At 35.1% G+C, this 16321-nt stretch overlaps 1 protein-coding gene across 2 annotated transcripts in view; it reads left to right on the top strand.

The window, feature by feature from the left end:
• The first annotated feature begins 286 nt into the window (after positions 1-286).
• IGF1 (insulin like growth factor 1) overlaps positions 287-16321 on the top strand; it is a 53883-nt gene continuing 37848 nt past the window's right edge. The window contains exons 1-3 of one of the 2 annotated variants that reach the window (XM_064654828.1): positions 287-612; positions 3024-3094; positions 4830-4986. In XM_064654828.1, coding sequence (XP_064510898.1) covers positions 4836-4986 — 151 coding nt within the window. In that variant the 5' untranslated portion in view covers positions 287-612; positions 3024-3094; positions 4830-4835. The remainder of the gene's footprint in view (positions 613-3023; positions 3095-4829; positions 4987-16321) is intronic. The other variant, XM_064654827.1, reaches the window with a different exon arrangement.

Below are 16321 nucleotides of genomic sequence, written 5' to 3'. Positions count from 1 at the left end.
AGGTATATAAGTTTTTATGTATTTGAAATGCAGACACACACATACACATAAATACAAATGCACACACAGCTATCTGAAAGTTAACTAGAATACATCTTCTTATTTTTCATGGCAGCACAAGCTCTTTTTGTCTGCTAACCCCTCAGTCACTAATTCATATTTTTTTAAAGGGAAAAAAATATGCTTCTGTGCTCTAGTTTTAAAATGCAAAGGTATGATGTTATTTGTCACCATGCCCAAAAAAGTCCTTACTCGGTAACTTTGCCAGAAGAGGGAGAGAGAGAGAAGGCAAATGCTCCCCCAGCTGTTTCCTGTCTACAGTGTCTGTGTAATGTAGATAAATGTGAGGATTTTCTCTAAATCCCTCTTCTGTTTGCTAAATCTCACTGTCACTGCTAAAATCAGAGCAGATAGAGCCTGCGCAATGGAATAAAGTCCTCAATATTGAAATGTGACATTGCTCTCAACATCTCACATCTCTCTGGATTTCTTTTTTCTCATCATTACTGCTAACAAATTCATTTCCAGACTTTGCACTTTTAAGAAGCAATGGAAAAAATCAACAGTCTTTCAACACAATTAGTTAAGTGCTGCTTGTGTGATTTCTTGAAGGTAAATCTTTATTACTATTTCAAATAATTTTTTAGTTTTATTTTGCTGTGTATTGTCTGCTTCTGGTTTGAAGAGTATTGTGCACTTTTCAATAACATTATTTTAGAACTGAGAATTATTTATAAATTGCTGAACATGCAATTTTATGTGATCTGGAAAATGGCTGTATGTAATAGTTGCAATTACATAGATGACTGTAAGGGTAAAGTATTGCATATACATGTCTTAAATTTCACTTCTATTCAGAGAACTTTGTAATATTTCAGTTATGTCATTATTAAAAGGTCCAATTACATCATTGTCTATATTGTTAATGAATGCTTCTGAAAACAAGAACTTTTAGCTATTTTCTGCAGGTGCAGGGTTTTATAGGAAAAAAGGTATTATTCAAATGTTAAGTTTCTGCAGTTTTATTATACACAATTACAGAGAAAATGTTCATGCTTTCACAAGGAAACTTTCAAGGGATGTTGTCACTGCAGCAATTTTCTGGCAGCATCGTAGCATTTGCTTGTTTTTTGCTTTCATAAATTAAAAGTAAATGAGAAGTTCAGTTTGTTTTCTACATTAGAAACCAGCTGCGACTCTTGCTGACCTTGCATATTTGTACAGCTTAAGCAATTGTACATAAAGAAAATGGAAATTCCCTTACATGTTCATCTCCAAGTTCTCCCTTCTAGGGAGGGCTGTTTCAGGAAAGTTTGCATGTGAAGTTTCATGTTATGACCCTATAATTTCTGCACAATAATATAAACTGTCTTAGGTAAATTTGACTTCAGTAGGTGCATTGACCTCTGTTTCTGTCAATTGGCTCCAGTTCAACTTTCCATTATCAGCAAATTTACATCCGTCAAGAACTTTTTGTTTTTAATATTTTGCAAGGAGATTTATGCAGTTGAAAGAATTATCCTGTTTTAATTGTTTAAGGCCTAATTATTTTTTTACAATGTCTTACACTTAAAACACACTTATCTCATTCCTTAATGACCTAATTACAGGTCTGTAATTGTAATGGATGAAATCACTCCCTTAATGTATAAGTGGGCATCCCTTCCAATATACTTGAAAGATGAAGATTTTTTTTTTAAAGTATTGAGCAAGGCACTAAGAGACATAAAAGTAATGTGCTAGTTCCTCAGCTGTGCATCCTGCCAAGCTTCCTTGGAATCAATGGAACATATTGATTTAGGTTAGCATGTAGCCCAGATTCTTTACTCAAAGTTAGCAGTATTTAAACCTTGATCCGCTCTAGAGTATATAGGCTTTATTTATATAATAATTACTAGTGAATACTGTTATTGCATAATAATTACATATTTCTACTATGGTTTGATAATCAGGCCCACCCTCTCTGTAGTAAAATGTAATTTTGAGTATATATCTTTTGATTTCTTTCTATAGAATATGCTGTCCATAAATATGTTGCCCCACTCCAGGTATTTATAATTATTGCAGATGTTCTTACATGTTACTAAAATGACTGAGTATGTGAAGAATTCTTATGCACAACTTTTGTCAACTGATAGTTTTTTAGGCAAAGAGGACTTACATAGAAGAATTAAGAAGTAAATGAGATGTAGAGTGTTCATATATGACATTCCTTTGTGGTGCCACTCTTCTGGACTGTTAAAAGAGGAATGCAGCAAAAGCTGGCTATTTTACTGAAAAAAAAAAGGAAATTCCAGCTGTGAAAATATGGTCATTCTATGCAACTAAAAGAAGTGCTTAACCAGGCTCATCTTGAACCTGTATTCAATTTCCTAATGTAATTAGATGCTTCAATAAACCCCACCCACATGGCAAAGCTTTTTCTTTTAAGCTCTCAACTTTCTAGTCAAATTGGGGATAATGTAAGTATTCTGCTTGATTGTAGAGAACCTGAAGCAATATTGGATTACAACTTTGTATTTTCTCAAGAATATTCCTCTCAGACATAAAGTGGAACTTTGATTTTATCACAAACATATTGAATCAATTAATGTTGTGTTTAATTAAAATGATGAAGTAAAGTTAAAGTTTTAAACTATGTTTTGGAAGTAGTTTTAATGAAACAGTACTTAATTTATCAAATAATTGATTGAACCCTAGAAACATGTGAGTCTGTTTTCTTTTCTGCAAAGTTTTTACGTGTTTGAAAGTTCTTGACTGTTGTTAAATTTGGAGATAAAGTTAGAAATTCTCTGTGGTTTATACTGTGCAGCCTTTTTGGCTTCCACTAAAGGAAAAACAGTAGATAATCTGTTTTGTCGTAGTTCAGTGCTGATATTTATCTGAAAATGCAAGCCAGCTGAGAAGTCTTGAAAAATAAAAAATTGTTAAATGTCTAAAATTTATGTTTATTTCTGGACCAAATGTTATACGAGAACAAATTGCTAAATACATAATGTTCTTGTATTTGTAATGTCTTTCAGCTTTCTGAGGCAGTGTGCTAAACAGCTTTCTGCTTTACCTCCTCAGAACTGGGAACCATCTTAAACTGCAGGTGCATCACATTTATCTTATAAATTCAAAAATATGGCAAAGGAAAAAAGAAATTGTTGTTGTTAAGATATGGAATCATTACAGGAAATAATGCCTCATTACCATCATTCATTTATAATCTAATCTTTTTCCATCTGCCATTGCAGTCATGTCTGTGCATTCAAGCTTGTTGGGTTTTGCATGGCAAAGTTGGCTAAAGACTCTTGTGAATGGGAAAATATTTATTCATTCTTTTTTATAATACATCATGGGATTTAGATTTGTTCATTATTGTCATAGTGGAAATAGGGGACTCATCTAGCAAGGTACTAAGATCCCTTGCCAAGCAAATAAGAATTCTTAAAAGTTATTGACTAAAGAAGACTCAATACCCCACTGGATCAGATCCCAATTGTTCAGACAATAGACGATTTCATCAGTTTTTTAAAAGTTCAGTGAAGAAATAAGATTAAATGGTCCCTGAAACCCTGAAAGAAACTTTGGGGAAGATTAATCATTTTACTTCAATTACTTTGTACTAGTTTGCTAATACAAAGCAGTTTTAAGCCAATTTTAACTGTATGTGGAAGACAGATTTGTAACTTCTTACCTGACTGCAATGCTGATGTTAACCTTGAAAGAAAATGAAATTAAATTCAGATTTACACCTTTTGAAACTAGCATTTTTGGCAAGCGATCTAAGTAAGTTCAGAGTATGCATTAAGCACATCCTTCAGTGTCCTGCTACTACAGGTAAATAGCTCTTCCTAATATTAAAAAACAAACAAACAAACAAACCCATCTTCTTTAATATGTTGGGTAAGATCTTTGGAAATAAATTGATACTAAAGGAAGTGGATAAATGGAATGGTGCAAGTTTACACCCATTGAGGATTGGCCTTTCTTCAATCATAAGTACAGAAAAAAGATAGTTTATAACCAAATGCAAATGAGAAAAGAATTATCACCTCTGTGTATACCTCATAGCCACTCCTGACTAAGAGGATATAATGGACGTCAATGAAGCATGGCTGTATTTCTCGAATGCTTCCAGATATTTGCCTGTTAGTAACAGGAGACTGTAAGAGTCACTGGTTGTGGTTCTCTACTATGGAAGGTCCCACATCAGTTCCAGTAATACTGGCAAGCTGTACCTTGAAACTTTTTTTGGTTTGTCCTGGTATTTTCCTTTTTAAGGTAGCTGGAGAATCATGGAGTCCTAATAAAGAATTCTCTTCCTATTAAGCCAAATCTCCTTCCATTCAGTTTACAGCCATTTATTCCTATGCCAGTGCTGGCTTTTACTTTAAATAGTTCTTCTCCATCATATGCTACCCCCATTTCCCACAGTACATTGGCAGGCAAATTTCATATTCCCTCAGCTTATCTGTCTAAGACAAACCAATTCGAAGTTCTCTTCCTTACTTCTATCATTCCAGGTTTCCCTTTGCCTGTCTATTGCACTCCCCCATATCCTCCTCTTGCAGGAGCAACCATAAATTGTAGTCACTACAGGGTTCCCTAACTTACATGTGAATGTGAACCAAGAATGTTCACCAGAGGAAATATTCAGTTCACAAAATACATGGACTGGAATATGTAGACCATTGCAAAATTATGATGAGACATTTCCTGATAGTACAGTTATTGTCCAAGAAATTATAGTACATATTCATGCTCAGCTCACGAGGGTGCAGGAGTTATTTTCTTTAAGACTCTGTTGGGAAATTCTGACACTGCTTTTGCTTCCTTGGCAGGTGAAGATGCACACTGTGTCCTACACCCATTTCTTCTACCTTGGGCTGTGTTTGCTTACCTTAACCAGTTCTGTTGCTGCTGGCCCAGAAACACTCTGTGGTGCTGAGCTGGTTGATGCTCTTCAGTTCGTGTGTGGAGACAGAGGCTTTTACTTCAGTAAGTCAACCTTTTCTTTCTTTCAACTGCTAAACTTTTCCATGTAATCCATTGGAGTCTTCTACTCCTCTAAATGGGCTTAGCTATGATCACCGAGGCTGCTGACTATGACTAGTATCCTTTATCTCAGAGACACTCAAGACTTCAATTACCATGAAGTCTCAGTAAAGAATAAATTTTTGCCTGTGTTCAACCTCTCTGAGTTTCTGATGAATTTTGCTTTTCAGACTTCTTATTGTTTTTAACCACTTTGCAGCTCCTGCTATTCCACCTGCTATATTACTGTTTTCCACTGACCTGTCACTGAAATTAAATGAATGAAAGCACATACTAGACCCAAGACATTCATGAGGCAGAGGTGCATGTACCTGTTATGTCAGACTACTAGTAAACAGTTTAAATACACATTGTATCATATTAAAAACACATTAGCTTCAACATCTGGTTTGAAAAAAAGAAAAGTTGGACAGCAGCAAGCAGAAAGTTACCACGTCCAAGGATCCACATGCTTCATCAGTTAAATACAGGTGGAGGAAAATTCATGCGTGGTGAGATAATAAAGACTAACACCAGTACAGGCAACAGATAAAATTAACTCTGCTATTGTGTGGATCAAGAAATATTCACCTTGTAAGGAATAGAAATCTATTTCTGATTTTCAGCTATTTGCTACTCAAATAACAAAGTTAATGAAACTTTTAGCTAGGAATACACATTCATTCTGAATGCATTCATTAACATACTTGTTCAAAGCATCCTAGAATTTTTGTTCTTATAGCCTCTGAAGCTAGCATTTACTTTTAAAAACAGTATGTGTTTCTCTGATGTTCTTTTCTGAGGTTATCCCTCCTTTGTGTCTAGTAATAATTCTTGTCTTCTAAGCCATCATTTTTGGGTTTTTCATCATACCCACCCTATTCCTATTAATTCTATTCATGGAGTTATTGCTTTCAATATTTACTCCTTGCTTGCAATAAAAGCAGAAGTTCAGATTCTTGCACTTCTAAATTATAAAAAATCCTAATTTCCTCAACATATAAATTGTAGACATTTTCACATTTTCACTATCTTCTTGGTACATTCTATTATAGTTCACTTTTGAAGCTGGGCACCTTGGTTTTGTATATGCAAAGTAATTCACTATTCACAAAAGAACCTTTCTTTTCTGTGTTTAACACTTCAGTTATTGTTAATGAGCATCTATTCTAGGCTGCTGTTGAACTTAGTATTCTGGTGCTAAGCACAATATTGAAACTACTGGAATCTCTCATAAAGGAACTTACATTTTTCTACCAACTCTTTAGGTGTTCACTTATACAACAAAATTCGTTATATTTATCAGCAGCTCCGTTACACTTAAGGGGTTATTTGAGTGTCCTACAAATACTTTATGGCTGGAATGAATGTGAAGGAAGACTGACATCTCCCACTCCTGTTTCTGCACCAGAAAACAATGAGATATATACTACATCCTTAGAAGAGTATAGCATTTCTTCTTTTACTGTGTATGTATCTTAGATGTTTCTCTCCCACCAAAGTCTTTGCTGCTTGTTCAGAGAGCTATCATTCTTGTTTACCACTAGAGTAGCTGTTACTGCCAAGCTGTCAGACTTACTGTTATGTGTACTTTGTGTTCCTCAAGGTAAGAGGTTATGTGAAATGCCAACCATTAGCAATAAATCTCTTTGTTTTCAATCTCGGTTATTCTAAGGTTTCACAATCTGTTTCAAATCTCTACCCTAAGCTAAGTCATCCTTACTTTAAAATACCTGAATGGGTTTCCAAAGTTTCAAAGGAGATCATTACTCTTGCAATCTTGATTTTTTTATCTGCTGTCAGTTAAGACTTTCTCTTAAGTTTTCTCTGGGTTTTTTTCACATTCTGAGTTTCCACTTGAAGTAATGTAACTTGACACCATAAATGTTGACCTTGTTTTATATGGAAAAGTGTGGAAAATTTTACTTATGAATGACCACTTTTAGGAAAGTCTTGCAAAGTTGTAATCAACATACTGCAGTTGCATCATTCAATAGGAATTTTATGAAGCTGATATGTATGTGGCCCCTTGGATGCTAAGTAATGTGTGTCCTCTACCTGAATACTTCTGATTCACAAGGAAGCAATGTAGTCTGTTTTAGCCTTCTCCTTAAATCTAAAACACAGAACTGGAAAAAGTAAGCCCAGTAACACTGGTAAAGCAAATAGCAAATGTACTACCAAAGCTAGTGAATATTTTTCTTTTGTTGTAAAGAGTATGTCAATTAAAGTAGTATTTTAAGCCTTCCTTTCTCATATTCTGGTTCCTTTAAATAAAGTATAATCAATGGTAGTGTTTGCCTTTAACTTGCACAGGAAATAGCTGTGAGGGAAGCTTTTTCTTCCATCATTCTGTATTTCACTAGAGACTCCAAATATAAAGAATACCTTTTGGCTGAGGTGCAACTCCTGGTTCAGATTCAAGGTCAAAGCTTCTGACTATTCCTTGGGAGCTGTGGGTGGAAATGAAGATAGAAATAACTGTATTACTTTCTGTTGAAATTCTGTACTTTGCAACCACAAGGCTATATCTATGGCTAGGACTGGAACACAAAAATTTCCTTTATATAGTCTACTTTGCCCAACTTTCTAGCTATAAAAGGAAACTCTTTACAGCTTCTCAGGAGATGCCCCAGCTGCTTACCACACACAAAGGAAAGTATTGATTTCAAGAGGAAATCAAATGTACTTTCTACCACTCTTTCTTCATGAGATAGACTGTCAAGAAGCATTTTAAAAGTTATTTTAGGGGAGAACACTGCACAAACCCCAAAATAGAAAATTTGATTTTTCCTTGGTCACACTTAATTCCAACAGGCAGTGGCTACTCCTCAGACAGCTTTTTTTTCTCCCATGATTCACCAGAGAAAAGCAGTTTGTTGCCACCTTTTATCTAGGAACATCTCTCTAGGAGAATTTCTGCCGCTCAAGTTCCTGTGTGCTAGGTTTTGTTGGGAGAAGCCAACAGAGAGCCTGGCCACCGCTACACAAGTGGCTACACTTAAACACAGATTTTCTCAATTAATATTTCTCTAGTCTCAAAACCTCTGGATTCAACAGCCATGAAGCAAAGTGGGATGGCTTCATCATTCACTTGAATTTTAATGTCTAGGAAGGTCTACCATGATACACTTATTATAAAACAATGCTGAGAGCAGAGAATATTGGAAAAACTAAAAGGACAAATAACAGAAAACTTACAGAAGTCATAACCTAGAAGGGGATAAATTTTGCCTGAAATAGCCTAGTCTTATCACAGGAATTTACTTTGTAGATTAGTCAAAAAATTATTTATTTGTACGTGTTGAATTTGCTGGACAATCATTTAATTCTTTCTCATACTCTTTCTTGAGGACTATTACTACCACGAGAAAGGAAAGCTTATGTAGTTTTCTCTACGGAGAAAATGCTATATTCTTTTTGATCTAGTTTCTTCTCCTTTGAAAATACACCTTTTCCAATAAATACATAGCAATCTGGCTAATAATACATATGAGTGCCAATAAAGAAACCGGTTTTTTATTTCCTTAGACATTTTCAGTCTTCTAACTTTTAAAGTCCAGTTAGATGGCAACATCTATTTGAAACCATGACAATTAACTTAATGAATTAAAACTCTATCTTTTTTTTCTGTTAAAAACACTGCTTTGGTCTTATGTTGAATCTTCTGAAGTATCACTTGCATAGAAAAGAAGGAGCAGAATTTAGGTACCTGAGACAATGGAGTTCCTCTGATATTCTTCAGGGAATGGAGAATGATCTAGCACATGCTTCCATATGTGAAACAGTGAATACCATAAAAGATGTTTTTTTCTGGTACCCAACTTAATGTTCCCTGTGTCAACTGCTTTGTGGAGAATTATTGCAGATTTTTTCTACATTTTTTTGTCCAATACGACAACCAAAATTGTGTGCTGTCCTTTGGAAAATCCCCAGCCGTGCATAGTGTAAGACTATTAGTTTATAATTATCAGAAAATCAGAATAAGAACGTGAACATAATTTTGGGTAATGAGAGCTGTCATCAGATCTCATTGCTTTGTAGAACTAAGGTGTCTGTGGAGGAATTGCTGCCTTAGAAAAGAGGAAATAAGTGGTATAGCAATAGGCAATTACATTTTGCTTCTTCCATTTCCCTTTAGTTAAGAGCTTCTTGTTTACTTCAGAAAATCTGCTTTTAAGATGTTATTAAAGTTTCTAGGCCTGTCAAACCTATCAACATAATTACAAGAGATGGCATGGCACTCAGTTCTTTAAGTACTCCATACCTGTAGGAGCTATGAGTCATTAGCTCCTCTCTGCATCCCTGATTGAAAGGAGCATTAGTGTTAGAAGCCCAGCAGAGGCATGCTGAAAAGCTGCCATGGACACACACAGACTGTGGTGTCAGTGACAGTCTTACAAATCTTTGCAAAAAAGTGCTGGTCATCTTGGCTATGTTCACACAGCAAGATCTAAGAGTGTTTTTAAGTTCCTTGGTCTGGCTGTATGCCCCATTCATGTCCAAATACTGCATCCATGGAAGATTTGGGTGTGTCAATCTTTATCCCCAGGTTTCTTACTTTCCTTATAGGAAAACTAACCTGGAAAGGAGCTCTAGCCAAGTCTGAAGAGTCAGTGCTCAGGGAACCAGAACTATAGGCACATTTACTAATACATACCTCTGTAAGAAAGACAGCTCTGTCCTCTGGAATGGTATCACTGTATAGCCAAATAGCTGACGCATAAGTTTGATATGTGCTTTGTTGTTCCTGGTAGTAAACATTGAGGAAGTTCTCTGAAAATACGCCAGTCTTTGAAAGAATTTTCTTATTTTTTACAACATTAACAAAGGATAGGGAGTGTTCATAAAGTCTAACCCTAGTTTAGTGAGGTTAATCTTCTTAAGTTACCTCTTTAATAACAGAGAGAGAGGGTCTGCCTTCTTTCTCCATGGATCACACAGTGAGTCTAGGAGGATTTATCCTCTAAAACACACTAAATTTAGACCCTGCTAGCAGGTCTTCTCTGCAGCTAGTTCCTCAGGTCACCAAGGATTTAATAATTTTTCAACCTTTTCATTAAGTGGGACTGTAGTGGTGATGATAATTTTAATGAAGTGACTGGAAGCAAATAATTGATCAAAATTTCAGCAAGAAACAACTCTACAAAAAGCGTCTCCTACCAAAACCAAAGAAGTACAGTTTCTCCAGAAGTTCGATTTATACGTGTCTTTATTAGCTGTTAGATGTTAGAGATGCTAGTGCTTTTTATGATGTTTACCTTTTTTTTATGCACTAGACCAAGTTCCAGATTTGGTTTCAAATAACGGGAAGCTGTTATTTGACATTTGATTCCCTAACTGCTATATGTGTATTTAATACATTGTTTAGTCTCATGTTGGATAAAGTCACTCAAAGAAGCACTTGGCAAGATCAGCATGAATTCTTGGCATAGCTGCCCCTCTTACTTTTCCACTGAATCTTAAATACCAAGAAAAACCCTTCGCTGACTTCAATTCATACGCTTTATGCAATTGGCCAAAACTTTTGTATATAGACCTCTGCATTTGTTCTGGTATTAATGATGCATTTGCAATGCTTGATCAACAGTAACAAAAGTCACAAAGCAAATTATACAGTTTAGCAGAACTACACACTCTCTTAATTAAAACCTTTTGCACTGACTACTTGTGCATCTAGGGCGATCTATACGGAGTGCTCATTCAAAGATGGAAGTTCATACAGCCATTTCTCTAGGGTTTATTCAGCACTTTAGCTCTCATGCATGCTTCAAACCTCTCACATCACTGAAAATCAAATAGAGACTTAGAGCCATTTTCTTCTCAGATCTTTGCTAAAAAAGGATGGATCTGAACTTGTTTACTAGACCATACCCAAATGCCAATATTTAGCTGTGGCACAAGCTTAATTGTTAAGAAATACGACAACAAATGCAAGGGGGTAACCAACAGTTAAGTAATTTCTCAGTCTAGAAATCAAGACAAAAGAAATATCACACATGTATACTTATTGAAGAATGTATGCTAAATTTATCCCTGGTAATAACCACAGGAACTTCACTGTCAAGAGGGAGAAAAAGCCATTAATTCATACTTTCTTTGTGGTGCATTTAATGCAAAACTACTATGAAAGATAAAGCTCAAGTACTGGGTCTAATTGTTAAGTAATGACAAGCACATTTCATGTTTGCATCAGTGAATGAGGTTCTGAGAATAGGAATTTTAACATATATGTAGTATTTGGAGGGACCAGAGGGTCACTCCAATTTATGGACAGTTAAATTCCTACAAAAATAAGATCCAAGTCTGAGATACTTGCTGTGTTTTCTGATTGAATACCATGTGCAGACAAATTTCATGTATTTTCAATGTTCTTGCTCATACAAGATAGAACGGAAGGTGTTCACTTACCTCATGTTAATTCCTTTTCTAGTGAAAACTGGAATAGATTCCTGTCATCAAAGAAATAATTTAGAGCTCAGCTCTCTCTTTCTTTTCTTTTTTAATGTTTCCCATCTTACTTTTGAAATTCAGCTGCCATCCCAGTCTTCCCATTTCTGCAAATTAACTCTTCTAGAATAATAGGATGCTTCCAAACAGCAGAACCTTCTGCTTCCTTATGTGTCCATAAAATGTGGAAGTGGGGAAAGTGTGCCTTCTTAAAGCACTTCTGTTAGGAAGTTATGACTCGCACACAAACCTGAAATCATTTTTTTTTTATACAGAACTATTTGTTTATGATGTTTGTATCTTTGTGTGTTGGGCAGAAATTTACACAAGGTTGAGACTGCAGGAAAAAGAAGGAGTTGTCTGAAATCATTCTGACTTAACCCAGCTCACTGAACAAAACTTATGCATGTCTTCTTTCTGAAAATAAATATGCTAAGAATACTTATTTACTATTTCTATCTCCAAAAAAGTAAACACTTAATGCCCCTAAATCCCATAAACAGCAAGTTGTAAGTAAAACTATCGAAAATTGTTTTGATGTCAAAAGAATGTTAATTAACAGCCATAGCCTACTAAAGCAATGGATAAAACTTAAGTTACACAAAAAACTCTGCATTTCATGTGTCTGTATTCTAAATATTATTTTAAAATATGTGGCTTATGCAAAGGTGTAAAAAGCCTAAGTGTTGTGGGGAAAAATGTAGAGAAGATGCCATTCTGGTTGCAGATCTGAAAAGATGAGTACATTGCTAATTATGTTTGATAGCTGTGTCGTACCACGTATAATAAATTCAATTTACAAAACAGGGATATTTTTCAGGCTTGTGTCAGCCCCATCAAAAGGACTAGGCATGAGTTTCTACTCTTATAACAAAATTTTTACAGCTTCCTTTTGTAAGTTTTCATTGATTACTTCAGGTTACATAAAAACTAATAGGGACATCTATTTTAGGTTACCACAGCAGATTTAAGTTGTATACGTTTCACACCTTGAAACTTTTGTGGACGAGTAAGATGTAATAAGTTGCTTCTACATCCCCTGAATTCCTGAATTACTAGTCAACAGGTCTTCCATGAAAAAAACTTAGTTTTTCCTACGTATTTCAAGTTTTATGTTTCTTTCCATTAAAGTTTCCAGCCTTTCACAGACATATTTAGTTTGGCAGGAAGAATCTGGTGACTCATAGACTGAAGAAATTTGAGAGCAAGCTACTGAAAATGTATCTAATTTCTTCTTGTGTAATTTGGGAGCAAGCTACTGATAGTATGTCTAATTTTCCTAGTTTAATCAGATGTATTATTGGCAAATACATGTCCTGAATAAAAGCCATGTTTATTTCTGAAATATATAGCTAAGATTAAATGCAAAACCACCATATATTTGCTTTTAGAACACTTCTGGGTTTTTTCTAATTGTTTCTGTCATTTTACTCTAAATCAATGGCCCTGAATGAAAAACAGAGGTATTAGTGAAACAATTTGCATTACAACCCTACTTATATTTTGTAAATCAGTAATATCAAAGTGTTCCTTATGATGTTTTTGGTGGTTTTTTGTTGGATTTTTTTCTTTTTGTTTCAAGGAAAGATAGGGGTCTAGGAAGAATAGGATGCTCTTATACCTCCATGATTCATATAGAGAAGGAGAGATGTATTAGAAAAGTTCTCCTTTGTATTTTACATTATTGACTATATTGTTCATTTCATGTCTGTTCAGACAAAAGATTTTTAAATTCAGATCTTTCTAGACATACATCTTTTTCATTTATCTACATACCTTCTGAATGGTAAAGACTAAACAGAGTTTGATCCAGAATAAGAAGCTTCTGTTTCAGACTAGTTCCATCTGCTTTTGGACACTGAAATGAGGATTCTGAATCAGCAACCTACTCAAGCTACTCAGTCAGTGAGAGGACTAACAAACTTTCAGAGCTCTCATTAAGTTATGAATATCCTGTAGGATATACTTTTCCTTCTCCACTAAATTAAACAAGGCAATCATATCCTTATGCTAGTTAATTCAGTTGAGTAAGGACCCTCCATTAAGAGCCTAAATTTTTGCTGGGATGAATCTATTCAAAACCATAAAATGAACTTCATTGTAGAGATAAGGATACGCTCATACAGATCACATTTCAGATCAAAGCAAAACCAAGCTTATTTTAGCCACCATGGTATTATACAGTTAAGCAAAACCTAGAATGTGCCTTGTCCAGGTAACACCAGTTAGAGCTGCTCCTTTGGCCTTTAAGAACTCCCAGGCCTTAGTCTGACTAAGTGTGAATCCTGTTGGAGAGCACACTCCACCCTGAGACAGGAAAAGTACAAGGGAAAAGCTTATCTATCTCTTTTTTTCTTTATATAATAGATAGAATATACTCTTACATGCCATACTAAGTAAAATTCCTTCATGTTTTATTCCTGCATAAGACAAGGTGCACTTACCCACGCATAAGTAAGAAAGCAATTTTTTACACTGCTGTCCACACAGGTTCATTTCTATTCCTATGAATAGTCATTTCCCAGCAGGTTTTCAAGAAATTGAGACAATAGTAATAATATTTAAAACCTAGAGTGACGTCTAAATATCAGATGTCATTAAAGAACCATTTTCTCTGTTAAAATGCTGTGCATTCCATCATGGTACCATCGTGGAGAAAAGACACAAAATGATGCTCAAGTATAGTTTTGAGATGCTCATTGATACAATAGGCATAGTGTTTTCAGATACTCAGGCAATGAAACATTCAAGGTCAGTTTGGACAAGGCTCTGAGCAACCCCATCTAGTTGAAGATGTCCTTGCTCACTGCAGGGGGTTGGACTAGATGATCTTTAAAGGTGTCTTCCAACTCAAACTATTCTATGAATTTGAAGATTTAAAATATAGTTGCTGCTGACCCAATGAGCTCATCCCTTAAAGCAATAATCTGACTGAATTAAGAAAGAACACCACCTGTGGTTGTAAGCCATTCAATGGGTAGAAACAACATCACTAAGCACCTTTACCTCCTCACTTCAGCTCCCCACTTCACCCAAGGCAATATAGAAAAAGCACAGATCCACTTCAAATATAACATTTTATGATCTTCTCTAATGTGATTGCTTTGCAAGGAACAGTAACTACAGTAGTTAAAATTTCCAAACCATCTATGGGGGAGGAACTGTACTTTGGGTTGTTCAGATATTGATAAATCTTTTCAATAACTGTATTGTTTTGAATCAGAGTATAGCACTAAAAACAAGAAAGTATTATGTTTTCCATGAATAAATATGTATATAATTTAGTTTATTTCAATGGTGTGCAGTGTACCATTCCAAGCTGATTTGGTTTGAGGGAAATGGGATAGAAATGAGGCTAGTGTTTCCACAACATCCTCTTACTTCAGTTATGTGTTTACTTCTGCATTTAAAAGGCATGAAAGATGATCTTGTATGAGATACATGAATGATTTTCATACACTTAAGGAGTTCCACCACTATTTCAGGAATTACATGCAGAGATTTAATATAGCTATCCCAAGACACAAACATTTAAAAAAATGGAATGGTCAAGATCAACTGTTCATTCAAGAAAATGGGAAGATATTTTCTAGAATTTGATCCTTATCTTTCTTTTTTTAAACAATAGAATGAAATTCTACAACTTCATCTCTAATGGTATTAAGTCAACTATCCTAATTTTTCTTTCAAAGTCATTTTATTTCAGTTTCGAAAGCACTAGGACTTGATGCAATAAAATACAACTATTTCCTGTTATCGCTAAGACGAAGAGTAATAAAATGAGCAGAATTCATAAGTGGTGATATTCTTTTTGTCTGCTGTTCTTTTCAAATAGAAATTTCTATTCTGATGTGAAACAGATGAAGTTCAAATCAGTGAAAAAAGAACAATTTTTTTTAATAAATAACACTGATCAAGAATCAAATAACGTGCAAAAGATTTCAAATGCAAAATAATCATATTTGAATTATGAAACAGGTGGGAATGCCGTGTTGATTTTTTTTTAGAAGGTAATACTTTTTTAAAATGTATCTCTACACTCTCATACGGCAGAGGATAGAGACAGTGGCACGGAAAAGTTGATATGTAGCATAATAAAGAAGGGACAAAGATGATGCCAAACCAGGGGAAAATAGTAATGTTAATAGTCCAGGCTGGCCCTGTCCAGGAGTTTATTCACTTCATAATCCAAAATTGGGAGTCCATGGATACTCAAAGTTATCTGCTAACTTCCATTGGCTTTGGCTCAGTTCATTGAGGATAGTGGAAGTTAGTCTGAGGAAATCTATTCCATGAGTTCTCTACTCATGGAAGAGTACTCTACTCACTAAAGAAAACATTGATCATTGATTTTCCTAGGTCTTTTGGCCATAAGTATCATTGCACCACAAATATTTTCCCTTGACTGGATTCCCACTGCTTTCTAACCAGTCACCTGTTTTTCCTAAGAAATACCAGTTGAACTTCTGATATTTTTCTTTCTGTGTTATAAATATAGCAAAAAAACTCTTTTGAGCAATCAATAGATACTGTTTGTTTCTGATCTGAAAAGGGTACTTGTATATCAAAAAAAAAAATTTTAACATTACTCAAACCAACCTGAAACGTCTCTAGTGTAATTTTAAAGTTCATCTACTTTTCATGGGAGAAAATTATCATTGAGTCCAACTCCTGACCCTGCACAGGACAGCGCAAAGAATCACACCATGTGCCTGAAAGCATTGTCCAAACACTTCTTGAACTCAAACAGCCTTGATACTGTGATCATTTCCCTGGGGAGCTATTGCAGTGCTCAACCATTCCCTGGGTGAAAAACCTTTCCGTAATATCCAGCCTAAACATTCCCTGA

The sequence above is a fragment of the Pseudopipra pipra genome, chromosome 5 (genome assembly GCF_036250125.1).
Source record: "Pseudopipra pipra isolate bDixPip1 chromosome 5, bDixPip1.hap1, whole genome shotgun sequence".
Classification (NCBI taxonomy): Eukaryota; Metazoa; Chordata; class Aves; order Passeriformes; family Pipridae; genus Pseudopipra; species Pseudopipra pipra.
The sequence above is the reverse complement of the archived record's forward strand: the minus strand, read 5'-3'. Positions and strand labels throughout refer to the sequence as shown.